This window comes from Mobula hypostoma, chromosome 15, assembly GCF_963921235.1.
Source record: "Mobula hypostoma chromosome 15, sMobHyp1.1, whole genome shotgun sequence".
Classification (NCBI taxonomy): domain Eukaryota; kingdom Metazoa; phylum Chordata; class Chondrichthyes; order Myliobatiformes; family Myliobatidae; genus Mobula; species Mobula hypostoma.
Genome location: NC_086111.1, coordinates 24504505 through 24525493, shown reverse-complemented (window position 1 = coordinate 24525493; position 20989 = coordinate 24504505). Strand labels below are relative to the sequence as shown.

Genomic DNA, 20989 nt, shown 5'->3' with positions numbered 1-20989 from the left:
AAGCTTAGCATTTTAAATAGAGATCATCTTTTCACAAAAATCCCTACTAGGATGCAAACTCATCTTTGGCATTGACTTCAGTTTTGGACACAAAATGCTGTGTGGACATAACAAGAAATCCATTCAAAACAGGATACACATACCTGGAGATCTCGGTTATGGTTTTCACAGAGCAGCTGCATGAAGCGAAGAATTGGCTGCATAATGGCTATTACAGCACTCATCTCTCCGTCATCCTTGTTCTTCTCTCCAGAAGCTGGATTACCATCCGCGCCGGTAAAGTGGTCCTCTGGGTCGGCTTCCCTCCGGAAAGCGTTGTAGGCTTTCCGCGTAGCAGCAGAGGCCTCCAATAGCTGCTCTCGTACTTCATCGCTAAGTTGTGCTGAAGGTTCCTTGGCTGCATTTCAACACAAAGAACTGATTAGCCACGGTCTGGTTACCATGCCATAAGGTGGATGTGATTAAGCTAGCTGGAGTGCAGAAAAGATTCGCAAAAGGTGAGGAAGTAGGATAAGCTTATTTTGATTTGGCCAGTAATGATATCATGGCTCCCTTATGCTATATAATATTTGATTCCATGATTACACAAATCATACTATCCTTTAGTCCATGTCTAGAGTATTGTAATTAGTTTTGGCTTCTGTGAACAAGGAATATATAAAGTCTCTGGATGCTGGACAGTTGAAATACTAACAGCTCAGATGAATAGGCTTTTGCTATGCAAGGGGTATTGCTGCCTGGACTGGTGATCTTGAGCAATAATGAAAGGCTGGATAGGCTGGGTCTGCTTCCCCTAGAAGTTGTTGAGGGGTGACCTGATAGAAGTTTATAAAATCATAAGGAATTTTAGGCTGGGTAGCTTGTCAAAAATCTTTTTTTTCCCATAGCATGAGGGAATCAAAAACTAGTTTTAAGGTGAAAGGGGAATGACATAAAGGCTATGTGAGAGGCATTTTTTTTCATTCAGAGGGTAAATGGGATGAGCTGCCAAAGGAAATGATCGAGGCAAGTATAATTACAATGTTTAAAAGACATTTGGCTAAGTATATGAGTAGAAAAGGTTTGGAGGGATATGGGCCAAGTGAAGGCAAATGGAATTGGCTCAGATAGGCACCTTGGTCAACATGGATATGCTGGGCAGAAGGATTGCTTCCATACTGTACAACTCCCAGCTGGCTGGAAACATTCCACTTCGATCACTTTGACAGACAAGACCAAAATAATTGAAGGAACTGCAAAATCAAATTGCACCAGAACTCCGTCCTCTGGTCTTTGCTCCATTTCCTTCATTACCACTGAAGTAGCTAAACCCTATTCATCAGAGTTGGGAGAATTTCAACTGTCCAGCAAATGAAGACTCAACATATTCACCATACACAACAACCAAAACTGATCAGAGCACTCTACTCAGGGACTAAAGGATAGCGAGCTTTATTGTGTAATAATAGAAGTGGAAATTGTATAACATATGTATGCCCTTCAGTATATCACATCAATGCTGGCCAAATCATAACAAGCGTATCCCATTTCCCACTGAGTGTCTACGGTAGTGTAGGGTGCTGGTTAACATAATGCTATTAAGAGTATCAGTGATCACCGATCAGTGTTCAATTCCCGCCACTGCCTACAAGAAGATTATACGTCACCCCTGAAACCATGTGGATTTCCTCCAGGTTCTCAGGTTTCTTCCCCCTTTCCAAAGATGTATGGGTGAACAAGTTCTAGGCACTCTATGTTGTTGCCAGAAGCACGGCAACACTTGCAAGCTAACCAGCACAATCCATGCTAACTCCATTTGACGCAAACAATGCATTTCACTGTATGTTACGGTGTATATGTGACAAATAAAGTTAATCCTCATCATCCTCGCCTTCTGCTGCACAGGTTAGAATAGTTCAAGAACCCACTCAGGATTGTTTTGGTTTCAAACATAATTCGGGTTTCTGCTTCCATAGTCTTTGCAGACAGCAAGTTTTGAATCTCCACCACTCTGAGATAAAATGTTCCTGACCCCACCCTCTGTTTCCTTTACTAATAGCTTTAACTCTGTCTCAAAGCTGGAGCCAAGGGAAACAGGACATTCCTGTTGAGTCTATCTAGGCCATTCAGAATTTTACACTCCTTGGTAAAAAGTCCATAAAAAGGAAATGACCCAGCCTAGCCTGTCTCCCTTGTGCTGTTTTATACTCTAGCACTGACACCACCCTTGTTATACTTTCTAGTACTTATAGTACCTACCCATAATATAGTGCAGAGCGAAATGCTGTCCTCCTATAGCATGCACTTTATGCAGTTCCAACCTGAATTTCCACTCACATTCTACGACATTAAAAGTATCTCTGCTACACCTTAACAGCATTTATCAGTTCTTCTAGCTTCAGAGACCAATGGGACATGTACTGTGATCCTTTTGTTCTTGAAGACTTCTCGCTGTCCTACAGATTATTACATCCTTGTATTTGTCTCCACACTTCGCCAAGTTCAATTCCATGTGCACACCAGACCTTATGCTGAATCCCACAGATAATGCCTGCGCACCACTGTCAAATCATTGCTGTCAATCTTTATCATTTACTTTCTGCCACTGAGGTAGTTTGAGTCAACATGGCACCTCCCCTTGGATCCCAAATGCTCCCTGTTTCTCGGTCAATCATGTACCATGTCTGGCTAAAGAATGATATCAAAAACTAAAGCTTCAATTAAATATTGCCTATTTGGTAATTACTGAATCTGGTCAACTGAGTTCGTAATATATTTTAACACCTTATTTCAGAATAGTCCTGCAACACTTAATGAACCTAAAATGAATCAGTTACTGTAGCTACAAGACTCAACTGCTGGTCAGCAACTGTGAGCAGATAAATAATAGCTCAATAAATCTAAAATTATCTATGTGATATTGTTGAAGGCAAATTAACATAGATTTGATACAGTGGTGACCAACTCATCCAAGTAGGAATGCAAGAATTTATCAATCGCAATCATATATTCATCTTTGGCTGAATTAACTGGAATGAACAGTGATATTAATTTGACTAATTCACAAAATAAAACCTGTTCTGCAATGTTCTTATCCATAATCAATCAATGGAACGCTGCAACTGTATTCACCATTATTAAAATTCTAAGACAAATCCTTATTTATTAATTTAGACCCACTGAGCTGGAAGTTTATTACCTTGTTTCCTGTCTAAAATAACTTGCAGAGGGTGCTAAAAGTCTCCCCTAAAACCAAAACTTTAATTCAATATTGAAATTATGCCTTTTTATATGTTCTCATCTCAGCTGGAATTAATGGGTACCACTGACATGAATTATTCCAATATACGCTCTGTGGCCAGTTTATTAGCTACACTTGAACACTTGCTCGTTAATGCAAATATCTAATCAGACAATTGTGTGACAGCAACTCAATCCATAAAAGCATGCAGACGTGGTCAAGAAGTTCAATTGTTGTTCAGACCAAACATCAGAATGGGGAAGAAATGTGATCTAAGTGACTTTTACCATGGAATGACTGTTGGTGCCAGACCGGGTGGCTCGAGTAGCTCAGAAACTGCTGATCTCCTGGATCACAGCATTCTCCAGAGTTTACAGAGAATGGAGTGAGAAAGAAAATAAGACATCCAGTGAGCAGCAGTTCTGTGGGCAAAAATGTCTTGTAAATAGAGATCAGAGAAGAAAAGTCAGACTGGTTCAAACTAGCAGGAATGTAACAGTAACTCAAATAACCACACATTACAACAGTGGTGTGCAGAGCAGCATCTCTGAATGCACATGCAAAGCATATAATTAGATGAGCTACAGCAGCAGAAGACCATAAATATACACTCGGTGACCTCTTTATTTGGTATAGGAGGTTCCTAATAAAGTGGCCACTGAGTATTTGTCGCCACATGCTTCCGATTGGTCTTCAAGAGATCAGACAGACGCAAATTTGAAGATGCTAGCAGAGTTCTGAATAATGGCATTCAAGCTTGCTGTATTTCACTGAAATCTATTCAGTTGTGGTAGAACAATCTAGTTATTTTTTCAGCAGAGAAAAATCTTCTTGAATAGCTCCGTGATAAACTTGAACCTGCACATTGCCACCCAATGCTCCCAAGGGGCATTCGGGATGATGGGCAAAGTTCAGAGAGATGTACAAACTTCCTGTTTGCAGAACCAGACAAATATAAAAGTTGCTCCATGTATTTACAGCTCTGGAGAAAAGCCTTGTTTTTCAAATTACTGACAGTCTGAACTGTTCCCCCAGTGAGCAAAACAAGAATGAAATGACTGTCCTTTTAGAATCAAACAAATCTGTTTTTAACACCTACTGACTGACTGTGGCCTCACTTAGCTCTCTGATCAGTTTTCTCTTCTTAATTTCCCTGAACCTATTTGCATTTTTATGTTTATTTCCAACCAGAACAGCTTTTAAATCCGCTGCAGTGCTCTTAAAGTTGATTCATCTGTTGTGAAGGTAAAGGTACCACAACAAGCAGCACAGGCATCCCAAAATAGAACTTTAAGTACTACTTTCTGAAATCCTACCACAAATTAGCAGCTTCACATACAATTAGAATAAATAATTAGTTCCTGTTTTAGACTAATACAGTATGAATACTTGGTCAAAAACACCAGTCCCACGATTGGCTCTCACCTCTTCTGCGCACAGGCACATCCCTCTCTGAAGACTCATCGTCCTTCTTTTTATTACCAAGGTCACTGGTATTTACGGTCACTGTCGCTTTGATCTCTTGTTGTGCGAGCTTCATACGGTCATAAAACACCTTGAAGAATTTCTCTGATTTTTTGTCCTCTGTCAATCGGCAGTAAAATGAGTGCTGTTGAACAAGACAAGGGTTTAGATTTCAGTACACAAGATGATACTCATTACAAGTTTAACAACAACCTACACTTATATAACACTATCAACATGACACCCAGCAAGATTCACAGGATTGGCCATCAAGCCGCAGAGATATCAGGGTGGCTGATCATTGTTCAAAGAGGTAGGTTTTAGCAGGGGATTGATTTAGAGTGGAGAGATTTAGCAAAGGATTACTACAGGACAGATTGAACAGCTAAAAGGTACAATTGCCAGTAATGCAAGGCTGAAGATCACAGATGCATGAGAAACCAATGTTAGAGCTGTTGTGCGGTCAACAATATTAATAAATTTTTCTGCGCAACTATACCCAGTGTAAACATACTTACAATATGGATGTGATATGAAAATCAGCCCAAACAATGGGATTTTCACCACCAGTATCATGAATCATTACCAGATCTGGAAGGGTCTAGGGTATTGAACAGTGGGCACAGAGACAGACCCAAGTTGAACTGGCATGATCCCAGAAACAGGCACCTGGTTGCTGGTACTAGGGAAATTGTACATGTTTTATTCACCAATCTTCCTCCCTTTCTCAGACCCCCGTCATACACAGAGTGTAAATAGTTGCACTCATATTTTAAAAAATCTGCATCTATTTACTGCAAGAGTTTGAGATTTTGACAAAGTCAAATTCACCACTTCTGCTCAGAAAAAAAAGACCAGGTCTAACCTGGCCTGAAGAGTTTTCAAATCAGCAACTACATTACAATTATTGCACAATACCACATTAAGCTGCATTAAAGTTAGATTAAAATTAATGAAAATTCAGTGGAGGCTTCAAACCTCGGCATTTATCCGATTTCAAACCACCGAAAACCATTGGTATTTAAAAGATACAAGGATAACCAACCAACTTTGCGATGAGGGGGCTGGAGGAGAGAGAGTGGGAAGGGTGACAAAAGAAGGGAAAGCTCTCGTTATTTTTACTGAAGATTGAAGCAGGAGGTGTTAGCAACTGAAGCATAGATTACATGCATGCAAATAAGGATTCAACCAAATGTTGCCTGATCTTCTGAGTGATTCCAACATTTTGTGTTTTTGTTAAACAAATGTAATGTTGTGCTTCCTGCTACCACCCTCATTACTTAACACATGGGATAAAAATAAGTTCTTTAAGGCGAGGAACAGAACATTCTTTGCAGATTTTCCAAATGGAACCATGTTTTACTGAAAAGATACATGGCAATGCTTAAGTTGGCACTCGTTTTACAAATGTGCAGGTCATGTGTCCACACCCTCATTGTCTGCAAAAGGCACTTTGACAGAGAAAAGGCAAATTAATTTTGTCAGGTCTTATTATCCAATTACTTCAGCAACAAGTTTCCCGTCACTGCTGCTACAGCTTTCAGATCAATAGGACACAGAACATGAATTACGGGCTGACCTGAACAGCCATCCTAACTCAGTAGAAGGAAATGGAAATAAGTCCTACTAAAGTTGACCGCTAAATAAATTTCTGCCCGGTTTGTCCACTCAGTGGCAGCAATGAAATTTAAAGTGATGGTTCAAATTTGGGATTTACTGTAAAACTCTCACCCATAAGCAGATATATAGTACAGTACTCACAAAGTAAGTATTTTTCATGCAATGCCTATTAACTGGCTGTATCACTTCCCTCATTTGCCGGGATCTGCAGAGTGGTGTAGACAGCCCAGCGCATCTGTAGATGTGAACTTCCCACTATTCAGGATATTTACAGCGACAGGTGTGTAAAAAGGGCTTGAAGGATCACTGGGAGCCCAAGTCACCCCAACCACAAACTGTTTCAGCTGCGACCATCCAGGAAATGACACTGCAACATTAAAGCTAGGACGAACAGGCTCCGGGACAGCTTCTTCCACAAGGGCCATCAGACTGATTAATTCACGCTGACACAATTGCATTTCTAAGCAATATTGACTGTTTCTGTTGCATATCTTACTGTAGACACTATTTATTATAAATTACGATTAATCTACACATTGCATATTCAGATGGAGGTGTAACGTAAAGGTTTTTATTCCTCACATATATGCAGGATGTAAGAAATAAAGTCAATTCAATATTGCACTGTACCACAGGAACATGTTCGTCACACAATTACATTTTATATTTCTTGTGAGAGGAACTGAATGGTTCCTTGAACCATAAAGGTGGTTCGCAGGCAAAAGGTGAATCTTGTGGTGGTTAACCTGAGATAGCTGTCAAAAGCAACTGTGGCATGACTGTATGCCACATCATTGGAATTGCACTTCATTGCTTTAGCTCTGAGAAAATGGGGTTACCAGCTCAATTTATGATGTGCAGGGCAGTAAATTAATTCCATACTGAGGATGTGGGGTGTTAGAAAAGTGTGCAGACTGAATACAGCACATTCCTTGACCTACGATGGTCCACAAAGAATGTCATTAGGAGCCCAGAAGCCCATCAAACACTTCAGGCAGTGAACCAACTTCAGCACCAGCCTCCACTCCTCCTCCTCCACAAGAAAATTTAGAAGTAATGGCTTTAACTGCACTCTTGAATACAAATTATTGAGCTAGCTGAACAGAAGAAATCAGTCTTTTAAACTAAAATATGGGAACTTTTTCTAAACCCCATGATATTTTGCTCAACCGTACCCATCACTCGCATAAGATTAGCAGGTTCGTAATTCAGTCTCTGAACCCTTCAGTGAATCATTACTCCTTTGTGAGTCAAAGGAATCACTTGTGCACCTGAAAAGTCTCAGTTAAGTCAGGCATTCAGCCATTTTAAGTAAAACAGGATTTTTAAGCCATCCTCTACGTTTCCTCCAAAATCATTCTATTTGCATTACAGTTGTGACGACATCTACCATGAAGTCCTTCCCTATTCTACCCAATTTTCACTTCCTCAATTCATTATTAGAAACCTTGTAGCAGCACAGCTAAAAGAGCTGCTCTTTCACAGCTCCAGTGACCTGGGTTCAATCCTGATTTCAGGTATTATCTGTGTAGATCTTGCTCATTCCTGGTGACCTTGGAAGAAATTTCCCAGGGCACTCTGCTTTCTTCCCACAATCCCAAAATATGCAGGTCCATAGATTAACTGGCCACCATAAATTGGCCCTAGTGTGCAGGTGGGAATGTGAAGAGAATAAAATGAGATTAGAGCAAGTTTGTATTTGGTTTAGTATGGAATCAGAAGGTGAGAATTGATGTGGAGTTATAGATTTGTACAACACAGAAACAGGCCCTTCAGTGCACCACAGCGATGCCAACCCTTTTACCCAGCTACACTAATCACATTTGCCTACATTAGATATACATCCTTCTATGCCTTGTTTACTGAAGCGTGTGCCAAAATGCCTCTTAAAGTGAATGTATCTAATTCCACCAGTTCCTCTGGTAACAATATTCAGATATCCGTTTCAAAAAAAAATCTCGCAAATCCTTTTTTAAAACTCTATCCTCCCATCTTAAGTCTATGCCCTCTTTTGATACGCTTACGATAGGGAAAAAAGATTCGGCCATTTACCCCATCATTGCCTCTCACAATCTTATGTACTATTAGCCTCTCCTCAGCTTTATCCACACCAGGGAAGACAAGCCCAGCCTATCCAGTCTGTTCCTGACACTAAAGTTCTCCAGTCCAGTTAACATCCTGGTGAAATCTCCTCTGCATTACATCGAGTGCAACCACATTGTTCAGCAGTATTAACGAGGGCACACTTTCTAACTTTCTGCTGTTAGTGATGTTATTCTGTTATTACCCTTCATACTGCATGAAGCTAGTGCAACTATCATCAGTGTTCTCTTAATGGAAAACATTTTTCTCACAGTGGGGCAACAACAACATTTTGTTCAGTCTTCTGCAGTGTTACTTTTCATTTCCACTTGTTTTGCACTAATGGTGAACATCACGTTCATTGTCCATTTTTAAGAGTTATAAAGAAACCAAGCAGCGAATACCTCAGTCCTGCCCGGCTTATCAACTATTTGATCTGTTCAGAACTGATGTGAAACAGCCTCATCTGTTAAAGGTTACGAAAGAAACTTTGTTTTCTTCTTTATATCAAAGAAGAATGTTTCATACCTCTCAAATTTCATTTTCTGTAAAGCCAGAATCCACCCAAATTTGAATTCAACATCTCAAAGAGCTCCTCCTACACTTGCGATCAAGCTCCTTCAATCATCTGATGGGCAAACTTGGTCTTCAACAACCAGCTAACATTTCTTCCTCTGCTATCATTGAAATACTTCTCTCATTGTCCTCAAACTGAAAGTACATCAGACTAATTACAGTCAAACTCTGATAATCCTGTTTCCACTGATCAGAAATAATGGATAGTTTGGCATCTTGCTAATCCAGTACTGTTTGCCACATTTCCTTCCTGTTTATCTGGAATAGGATGAATATTGGTTCTTACACTCCCTTCAGCCTATTTGGTTCACTGCAAAGTTTATTATAATAGTGTAACACGTAAACAAAAAAAATCAATTAAAAGTATGGTGAGGTTTTAATAGAAATACTATCCAATACTTTGGAAAGTCTGCTAGTTCCATGCGGATTATCAGAATTTTACTGTATTCTTCCTTTGCCCCGAACATCTGCCATTTTGCTACTCATTCTTTCCTAGGATCTGACTACTCATTTGCTTCGCTCTCTGCGATGTCTTAATACCCAAAACCTTGCAATAACCACTGCTTCCCAATTTAGTGACACTCTGATTCAATTCAACTTTGATGGTGTTCTATAGCTCAAGTATTTATTTTAGCCCATGGTTCCAAGGAAGGTTGAGAGTGCCACTTGATATTCGTCTTCCATGCCCGTTACCCCTACACCTCATCTTACTTTCGATAATGACAACACTTTTACTTGGTATTTTCTGTTTTGCTGTGTTGTGTTCTGCCAAGCATCGTAGTCATGCCTTATTGTCACCGGAATGTGTGGTGAAACTTTGGGGTGCCCCCAGCACATCCTCACTGTATTGGTTGTCAATGCAAATGATGCACTTCTCTGTATGTTTCCATGCACGTGATCAATACATCGGAATCTGACGCATAGTGCTGGAGTTTTCTTCTCTTGATACTTGCTTTACATTAAAAGAATTAAGGAACATTTAAGTCATATTAAAAAAAATCTCCCTCTATTGATAGAACACAAATGTCTTCCCAGGGAAAGGGAATCAAGACCTAGAAGAAACAAGTTTAGGGTGATAGCGGGAAATTATAAAATGAACCTAAGGGGCAACTTCTTCATGCAGAAGGTGGTGTGTATATAGAACAAGTTGCCAGGGACAGTAGTTGAGGCAGGTACGTCAGCAACATTTAAAAGGCATTGGGATAAGTAATGCGTAGAGGAAGGTTGAAAGATATGTGGACAAAATGGGATTAACTTGGGTGGGCACCTTAGTCAGCACAAATATATTGGGCTGAAATGCTTGTTTTACTACTCTATAAACAGCAAAACTACCAGCCAGACACAATAGGCTTTCACTTAACTAGAACAATTCACGTTTCCTATTTCTAACATGGTGGCACAAGGCATCACCCATGTATCAGTGCAAAATAAGATGTTTCAGGAATAACATGCAATTTCTCTTAAATAATCTACAGGAATTTCTCACAAATCTGAAGTACTTTTGATATTTCACCAACCCCCAAACCTTTCCGGTTATCATACTATTGCTAGTTTATTACGCAAACTTGTAAGTGAGCAACATTTTTCATAAACACAACTCAGCGAAGTTGCAATAAAAAAAAGCACATCATTCCCAGCTCATTGGTGGAGATGGCAATGTAAACACCACTTCATCTTCAAGCAGGTTTGAGATACAAGAGACTGCAGATGCCAGAACTGGAGCAAGGAACAATATGCTGTAGGAACTCAACAGGTCAAGCAACATCTATTGGAGGGAAAGACCTGTTGACATTTTTGATTGAAACCTTACACCAGAACTGATGCAGAGTTTTGACCCGAAATGTCAGACCTTTTGTTTCAGTTTAATTTTCACCAACGCACTTCTTTCCAAATCACCCAGTTTTCATTGCCAGCTTATCATATGGTTATGGGGAATTGTGTTGGAAATAAGACAACATTTTTTATCTTCAGAAATATTTCTCATCCCAAAAAAAGAGGGAAAAAATAACTCTGAGGAGTATTGAGGAATAGAAGGACCTTGGCATACAAGTCTATCGACCACAAAGACCGCTAAGATAGGGAAAGTAGGGAAGATAGCTGACCTTCTAAAATGTATGGAAGTCATGCCACAATTTTATGAAACATTGGTTAGGCCACACCAAGAATACAGTGTGCTGTTCTGGTTGCCGCACAATGGAAAGGAGATAACTGCAATGCAGAGAGCACAGAGGAGATTTGCCAGAATTTTCCTTGGGATGGAACTCTTCACCTACAAAGAAGAATAGATTGCTAGATATGCTTTTCTTGGAGTGGTGGAGGCTGAGAATGTAACCAATGAAGGTGTGCAAAATCATGAGGAGCACAGAGAGGGTGGATAATAGGAAACTTTTCCCCAGACATCTAATGACAGAGAGCATAGGTTTAAGCTGAGGAGTAAGAGAGGGAGAGGAAAACTTTTTTTCCACTGAGCGGGTGGTTACAGTCTGAAGAAACTGCCAGAGACCGTGGTGTAGACAACTGCGTTGTGACTTTTAAGCACATACGCAGGCACTTGAAACACCAAGGCACAGGTGGAAGATGGATTAGTATAGATAGGCACTTGATGGTTAGCATGGATACAGTGGGACAAAGGCCAATTTGTCTGCTGTACATCTATAAAAGACTTAAATGAATCACTTAATAAGTAGATTTTACTTAAAATATCAAATGAAGTCTAACAACAAAATACTCCACAAGGCTCATTACTTCTTCACCAGGACCAATAAACCAACTCCTAGTCTAAGTAAGCTTACTCACTACATCTCCTGTGTCACTGTATCACCAATTCTACATTACCACAGAGATAAAAAAAAATGGGTCTATATAGTTTGGAGTTTAGAAGAATGAGCAATCGTAATATTGGAACACACAAGTTCTTAAGTCGGCTTAAAAGGGTAGAATCCAACACATTTTTACTAGCGAGAGAATACCGAATGAGCGGGCAGTTTCAAGATAAGAAGCTAGCTACTTAAAAGAGATAAAAAGAACTCTCTTCTTGCAGAGAGTAGTGAATATCTGGAATTCTCTACCACAGCAGATTAGATTGAGGAAGAGTCATAGAGAGAGGAGTTGTGGAGAATCATATTTGGAGATATTTACAGGGGATATAGATGAATTTTTGAAATACTGAGGTGCTAAAGTCCAGAAGGAGGAGCTGAGGTCTGGCGTAAACCAGCTATGATCATTTGGAATATGGGGCAGGCTTGAGGGACCTGGTGGGTCTCCTCTGTTCCTATTTTCTTGTGTTCTTGTGCATTCCATTCCAGATTTGCCTAGTTAAGTGACAAGAAAGAAATTCTACATGAAGAGGGGCTTTCTCAGCAAATGTTCAGCAAGTGAAAGACTATAAAAACCTCAAGAGATTTAAGATTTTATTTATGAATGTGGCCTTGAAGTTTTGTCTTGTTCATTATCTGGACATAGATTTGAAATCAATTGCTCACTACATAGGAGACAATGAACATAAATAAGAATAGATATTCAGATATTTACAGCTGCAAGACTCATCACCTGAAACAAGGACTGGATCGTGAATGGAGAACTGCATCTTGTAGCTGAGAAACCATTTTTGTAATCTAGTATGCCCTTGCAAAACTTCCAGCAGCAAATCAGACTTCTTCAGAAAGAACACCTTTTCTTCTATTGAGTCAATATTGCTAATCATATCAAGTAGTTTGAGGTGAGCTGGTGTGAATTGTTTAGTTTCTCAAGGCTGTCTACCATTCAGTTAAATCATGGCCAATCTTACTCTTCCCTACACTGAATGCTACATGCCACAGCTTTGTCCACATTAAGATGCAGAAAGCCACTTAATAAATTGCAGCTTCTATCTATGCAACTTGCTTTCTCAGGAAAATTAAATACCCTTCTGACATTAATACAAATAGACCAAGAAATTCAGTTCCATTGTGCTGGTGTGAAACCATTGGATTTCACCCTGGGTAAAGATATAATGGCCATTTCCTTACATTTCCTGGCACATCACAATGATGAGCCAAACTCCTTTCCCATTCAAGTCACATACAAGACAATTAACTGTTTATGGAGGCCGCAGAGAAAGTTGGCAGAATTTGTCTGAGAGAACATGTCATTGATCATTCCCCAGGTTATTCACTGAGCTAAATTGGGGCCCAATACCTTTTGAATCAGTCAATAAGCTTGATCCCAGGGTTCAAGACCAAACTCTAACCTTAGAACTATACATGCCCGAGGCCCCTGACAATGCTTTCATCAGTTCTGAAGATGCAAAGGCTCAGATCCCTGATAAAACTCTACCTATAAACTCACTTTCAAGAACTCCACAAATCATGTTCTATCTTTAATATTTCGTAAAATTTGTCATCTTTAGTACATTGATTGTTAGTATTCATTGGTGTATAGATTTTCACAAATTCTATTGTAATTTTGTGTTTTACTATGAGTACATGCAAGAAAATGAAACTCGGGCTAGTGTAGGATGATGTATACATACCATAAGACATAGGAGCAGAATTAGGCCTCTCTGCCCATCGAGTCTGCTCCACTAGTCCACTGTGGCTGATTTATTATCCTCCCAACCCTATTCTCCTGCCTCTCCCCTGTAACATTTGACACCCTGACTAATCAACTTATCAAACCTCTGCTTTAAATATTCTCAACGACTTAGCCACCACAGCCATCTCTTTTAAGGAACTCCACAAACTCACCACCATCTGGCTAAAGAAATTCCTTGACATCTCTGGTCTAAATGGACATTCCTCTATTCTGAGGCTGTGCCCTCTGGTCTCAGACTCCCCCACTATGGGAAAAATTCTCTCCACATCCACTCTGTCTCAGCCTTTCAATATTCGATAGGTATCAATGAGATCCTCCCCATTCATCAGTTTTGGCCAGTGAGTATACTGGCCTATGTTCCAACCCTACTGTATGTCCCCAGTTTTAACTACTTCTGACAATGGGGAAGTTTCCTGCAGATCATTCTGTAAATCCTAAATTTATATACCTCAATCATGTTCCCTCTTAATCTTCTCTACTCCAGGGAGAACAGACCTAGCTTCTCTACTCTTTCCTCATAACTGAACTACTCGACCCAAGCAACATCCTGGTGAATCCTTCTACCCTCTCCAGCGCTATCACATCCTTCCTCTACCTTATGACCAGAACTGCAGACAGTACTCCAGTTAAGAGCCGACCAAGGTTTGTTAATGTTGCTGCAGAGCTTCCTTATTACAGTGCATTAACTAATGAAGGCTTGCATCCTATGCATGTATCATATGCACATTATCTGCATGCATTACCTAATAAGGATCTATGGATTGAGACTCTACGGTCTCTCTGTCAATACTCTCCAAGACCCACCATTCATAGTACATGTCCTAACCTTATTAGTACTCTCAAGATTGATTACTTCACATTTGCCTGGATTAAACTCTGTCTCCAGATTTCAGCACATTTAACCAATACATTAATATTTCTCTGCTGCCTTCAACACCACAACAACTCTGCCAGCCTTTGTGTCAGGTGTGAATGTACTAATCCTGTCTCCCAGATCCAGGTTATTCAAGCATATTACAAACAAGGGTCCCACCACTAGTTCCTGTGGGACACTACAAGTCACAGGATTTCAATCACAAAAATATCCTCTTTATCACCATCCTCTTTTTCCTATGGTTAAGTCCACTTTAGATCCAATGAATCCTCGATCCCACCTGCCTTTGAATCAGTCTACAATGTTGTACTGTGTCAAAGGCTTCAGTAAAATCCATACAAATCACATCTATTGCCCTGCCCTCATTGATTCACTTCAATACCTCTTCAAAGCATTCAGTCACATTGGTCATGCAAGAACTGCCCTTGATAAAGCTACATTGGCAGCCTCCAATTAGTCCCTGCCTTTCTAAATGATCATTAATCCTCTCTTTAAGAATTTTTTTTTACACAGCCCAACACTGACATTAGGTTTTCTCACCAGCAGGCTGAACAAGGAGAACAGGCAACATTGACCTTGCATGTGAACAAGGCAGCATTCTCCACAGCAGGAAAGTTTTCAGATAACAGGACACCAACTGTCACAATTTCATGAAATAGACGTGATGTAAAATTACTTCATTTCAACAGGAGGCTTGGGAGAACTCATAATGGATGCAAGATATAAAAGTACTAAAAATAATCAGTTTTAGAAGTAATAAAGGCAACACGGACTGTCCTCTGAAAACCTCTAGGTGAACTTCCTGCAACTTTGTACCATACATTGTTTTAGCAATGTCATTATAACCTCGAGATCTCCAGCTGTTCAAAGTTGTTTTCTCCACCCAACTTCTTAGAATACAGGCTTGGCAATGACTCGTACATCCTGGAACAGATCGTCTTTTAAAAAAAGGTTGCTCCCTTTGCGGATCACATGCACTACAAGTGCCCCACCCAGTGCCCACACATACAACCAATAAATATGTCAGAGCCCTGGGAAAAAGTCCCTTACAAGCACTTCCTTATAAATATTAAACAAGAATGAAACCACTTCTTTTTACTACAATCTGCTCAAAAATCCCAACCACTCCCAGTCTACTGAAGCTTCAGCCTCTCAGTAAAACACATTTTTTCAAGAAATCTCAAGCCAGTGTTGACAGATAGTATTTCAGAATAGCCTACACCTTAAGTGCATTGTAAAACCACAGCACCATTAAGTCCAGGTGCAGGCATAACTTCATTTGCACAAACAACCTCTGCCCCATAAGCTTGTCTTCTCCACCTTATTACCAACGTGAAAACAACCCTCTCTGATCCCAATCCAAACGCTGCCAGTTTCAGCTCTTGTGCAATGCATTTGAGTCTTGTTAACAGGTTCCATGTTAGGCTAACAAATGCTCAGTACATAGGTCATGTAAACTATCATACAAAGTTAAGAGACAATTTATTTAAATCTACTGAAATGAACATTGACGATGGAGCATTATGACGTTGCATATTCATTCTGGTAAAAGATCTTTCCTCCTCATTGTCAACTTGGCGTGGCTGTGTATTGTCATCTTCTCAGCTTAGTGACTTAATTCCAGTAGTGATGTCTGTCACTTAACCAGCTGCAGGTTATAAAATTCACAAATGACATGATAATTAAAGCTAGACTCAGCACCTCAGTAATATCTATACTGGCTTTTAAATAATGCTTTTTGATGTAGCTTGGGCAAAACAATCATTGCTAACCATCATTGTGGAGTAGAGAACTTGCCTGAAGCATTTCATTCAGAACTTGGAAAGCCCTGTATTCACTACGTGGGTGATATGTGGAAGTTACCACCCAGCTTGATTTCAACCTGCAGCAACCTGCTTCCATGGCAACAGTGTCTAAACACAGAAGCTGGCACCATAGGAAAACAAGAGAGTTTCATCATAATTATGCCCTCTCTTTCCCTTGACTGATCACACAAACAGCCCCCACCATTACGTAGCAATCTGCTGATTATTATAGGTGATGTCTTGGGAATTGCAGGGTGGTGGGGTCATGGAGCTCAAAGATAAAAGGTTTCTTGCTAACTTCATTCAATGACTCATTTGGAAATTTTTGACAAAGTTGAATTCACTCTAGAATAGATTGTGACTGAGCCTGTGGGATGGAGGGCAAGAGATACATTGGACAGTTCTTAGAAGGACCAGGCATGCTGGGCTGAATAGCCTCCCTTGCAAGCAGTTTTGCAATAAAAGGGCACTAAAAATGTTCTTTGTGAAAAGACTGACAACCCCTCTAGAATGGGTAGTTAGAACAGCCTTTAACATCCTTTTACTGGAACAGCCATTCTAAGAAATGGTACATGTGCTGTCAAATCCACAAGGCTTTAAAACAACGTGCCAGGGAATGTCAGAATTACTGCAGTGAGATTAACCATTCCTCTCATCATTTGAGAAGTCTCCTTGCACCATAATGTGCGGGTGCCATGCAGGTTTTACGTGGACCACTTCATTCAAGTGGACTTACTGCAGATATCGTGAAAAAAAATGAGGCAGAGGGTGGCAGAGTGGGAAATGGAAAACTGGCCAAGGGGGGAAAAGGGGGGAAAGAGGAGAGTTGGGTGAGTGAGGTGGGGGGAAAGGAAGGAAAGAGGAGAGCTGGGTGAGTGAGGTGGGGGGGAAAGGAGGGAAAGAGGAGAGCTGGGTGATTGAGGTGGGGGGAGGGAAGAGGAGAGCAGAACCAGGGTGTGAGAGGGGGTTGGTAGGTGAGCCAGGGCAAGTGAGTGGAGGGGGAGGGAGGAGAGCCTGGGAGAGTGAGTGAGGGGGAGGGAGGAGAATGGGGCAAATGATGGGGAGAAAGGAGAACTGGGGTATGAGGGGTCTGGGTCGGGGAGCAGGGTGAGCAAGGGGTATGGAAGAGGAGAACCAGGGCAAGGGGGGTGGTTAGAAGAGTGAGCGAGGGGGGAGAAGAGCACAGGGAATGAAGCAGGGCTGTTGGATGGAGGCTGTGTTTTTCCACTGTGCTTCAGTACAGGTGACAATAATAAATTAATTTAGCAAAGCTGACCCATCAACACAGATGGAACGGGGGGGGGGGGGTCCCAGAATTCTGCAACACACTTGAAGCCTTCAGTCAGCAAGTCATCACTGTGCATGAACAGCATGGCTTTGACAGGAACCAAAGGCCGTACCGAGTGGAAAGTTTTAATGAGGCCAATGTACATCTTACTGCTCTCCTTCAGTCTCTCGTGTAACTGCAGTGTCTGACTCAGTACAAAACCAGCAGAGTCTGCTAATGGAAAATCCTAGAATGCTGATGCAGAGTTCAAGGCAGCCCACTCCAGCCGCTCCCTCTGACTTGTTGATAAGTTTAAGCTCACATGCCCTGCAGTTCAGCACCTCCATCATTTAAGTACTCAATGCATCTGGCAAGTTAACCATTAGTGAGTGATGATGAAAATGCCTGGGCTGTAGTCCAGCTGTCACAGCTGTTCAGATGCTGTTTATTGAAAATGTTTTCTTTTTTGGGTGTTGGCGCAGTGACTGTTTCGGAATGTCACACCACACAGGGAAGATTAAGTCGCTGGTGAATCAGCCCCTCCCTGACAGGAAATCACAGTGCTGAAAAGGTGACTGTTAACTGTTGTGTTTTGTTCCAAACTGGGCCAACTCCAAGAAAAAAATTAATGAAATTACTTCTGCTTCTTACTAGCTTGTTTTCCAACAAATTGTGGATGCTTGTGACTGAGGGGGATTGATGCTGGACATCAGTGCAGAGAAACAGAGTTACCCCAATTCCACTGCTAAAGAGACCTGGTTTAGTCTCTGACCTGTTGATGGGTGACTATGGATAATTCAGTTTCCTAGCAGTGTCCTCAGCAACTGAGATTAGACAGAAGGGAATCACACTCTAAAACAACCTTCACTCAGTTGATATCATATACCACACAAAGGCAGTTCTACTTACTGCAACACACACAAAATGCTGGAGGAACTCAGCAGTCCAGGCAGCAGCTATGGAAAAGAGTAAACAGATGATGTTTCGGGCCGACTCCCTTCATCATGACTGGTGAAGGATCTCAGCCTGACATGTCGACTGCTTACACTTTTCCAAAGATGCTCCCTTCAGATCATGTTTCCAACATTTGGGAAGCTTTGGAGTTCCCAGGTGGACAGATGTCCAGACTGCCAATTCTATGGCCAGTGAGCTCCAAGGAACATGTAACTACTACAGGGCTTAATTAAATTTGTCCAGGTTCCAAGATCCATTGTTTTTTTTGGTATCTTAGTAACTCCCAGTTCTTCCTTGGTAAAAAAGTTATTACAGTCAGTGTTTTGCCACCAGTCCATACAAAAACACAAAAATCAGATGCCTTCACAAATTGGAATTCCTTCTGCACACAGGTACATGCTATTCCCTTCAATATACTATGTTTCTTTTACATCTTAGTCTGGACTCCTAAAATGCTCTATTTAGAAAGTAGGGAGGACTGAGAACAGTGCATACACCACTATATGAAATGTGTATTACTACTGTTGTCTTTGGACATGCCTTTGCAGACAGGAGGCCATCCCCTCTTTGACAGAGCTTCCAACCATCTGCAATTGGCGTGGGGACTGCAGGTAGTAAGGATTATTCATGTAGACCCCATTATGAGAAGCATGGTGAGAAGTCATAAAAACACACACACACACAAAAAGAATTGAAGGCTGGGAAAGCCAGGTTCATCCAAGAAAGGAATGGGGAGCTTTTATGCTTCTCCAGTGTCACAGAAGGGCAGATGTTCATGCTGAGCTCCCAGCTAGTTAGAGGCTGAGGGGCAATCAGGGCAAAAGAGTTGGAAACATCCATTGAGTGAACTCTCCATCACATGACTTAGTTTTACTTATCAAGAGATTTAGTTTATCAAAGGTGTCACGGCACTGCAAAATTATATCGGGATACAATTTACATAGGGTTCCTCCGCACTAAAAGAGTCTATCTGATAAAGTATTAAATAGGACCCTGATAGAAAAGGCAAAATTCACCATTGTAAATTGACTAGACAGAGAAGTGAGAACTTGTTATACAATAGTACATATGGAAGGTATATTTAGCAAATCTCCAGATGTGGTTTAAGGTCTACTCCAGAAACAAAGTTACTTGGGCTTTCTTACTTACTACAGACAGGAAGAGGCCATTCAGCCCTTTGGGTCCATGCAATCACATCAGGCTTGCCTTTGCCATCAGATGAAACATCTCAGGGACTATTTCCTCCAATGCCAGAACATTCAACTATCTGCAATCGGCTTGGGGTCTCTTAGTGCTAAAGATTATTCACCCAGACCCTACCATGAGCAACTCTAGGTAAACAATGCCCCAGCAGACTCCACACAGCCTGTTTACCACTGAGGCAGGTAGACAAGATCATGAGGTGCCTAGACACAGCGAAAGCACAGTCTTTCTCTTCAAGGGGGGCTGCTACAAGCAAAAGGGCTTTCAGATCAGAGACGGGAGATTTAAAAGGGACAGCAGAGTCAGCTTCTTTACAGAAAGGGTGGTTGGTGTGTATCTGGACTAAGCTTCCAGAACTGATATTTGAGGCAGGCACATTAGAAACTTTTAAAAGCCATATAGATAAGTATGTGAACACGAGAAAATCTGCAGAAACTGGAGATCCAAAGCAACACACACAAAACGCTGGAGGAACTGAGTTGGCCAGGCCGCATCTATGGAAAGGAGTAAACAGTCGATGTTTTGGGCCGAGACCCTTCATCAATACTAGAGAAAAAGAGAAGTCGGAGTAAGAAGGTGGGGAGGGAGGAAGTACAAGGTGGTGGTGATAGGTGAAACCAGGAGAGGGGGAGGGATGAAGTAAAGAGCTCAGAAGTTGATTAGTGAAAGAGATAAAGGGCTGGAGAAGGGAGAATCTGATAGGAGAGGACAGGGCACCATGGACGAAAGGGAAGGAGGAGATGCACCAGAGGGAGGTGATGGGCAGGTAAGGAGATAGGGTGAAAGAGGGAAACAGGAAATGGGGAATGGTGAAGAGGAGGAGGGGGAGGGGCAATTACTGGAATTTCAAGAAATCGATAGCAGGTTGGAGGCGAACCAGATGGGAATACAAGATGTTGCTCCTCCAACCTGAGTGTAGCTCATCGTGGCAGTAGAAGAGGCTATAGACTAACATGTCGGAATGGGACTGGGAGGTAGAATGGAAATGGTTGGCCACAGGAAGATCCCGCTTTTTCTGGCTGATGGAATGAAGGTGCTTGGCGAAGTGGTCTCCCAGTCTACGTTGGGTCTCACCCATATAAAGGAGGCCAGAACAGGAGCACTAGATACAATAGATGACCCCAGCAGACTCACAGGTGAAGTACTGCCTCACCAGAAAGGACTATTTGGGGGCCCTGAATGGTAGTGAGGGAGGTGGTGTGGGGGCAGGTGTGGCACTTGATCCGCTTACAAGGATAAGTATCATATTCCCCCTTCTTCAGCCCTTTATTCCTTTCAACTATCAACTTCCCAGCTCTTTACTCCACCCCCTCCCCCAGTTCCCAGTTTCACCTATTACCTACCATCCTGTA

General features: G+C 41.4%; 1 protein-coding gene across 9 annotated transcripts in view; it reads right to left on the bottom strand.

The window, feature by feature from the left end:
- The window catches only part of LOC134356755 (inositol 1,4,5-trisphosphate receptor type 1), a 552079-nt gene that overhangs the window by 197895 nt on the left and 333195 nt on the right, over positions 1 to 20989 (bottom strand). For all 9 annotated transcript variants that reach the window (XM_063067855.1, XM_063067853.1, XM_063067854.1 and 6 more), the window contains 2 exons: positions 4646 to 4829; positions 144 to 397 (listed from right to left, as the gene is read on the bottom strand). In XM_063067855.1, the coding sequence (XP_062923925.1) occupies positions 144 to 397; positions 4646 to 4829 (438 nt within the window). The remainder of the gene's footprint in view (positions 1 to 143; positions 398 to 4645; positions 4830 to 20989) is intronic.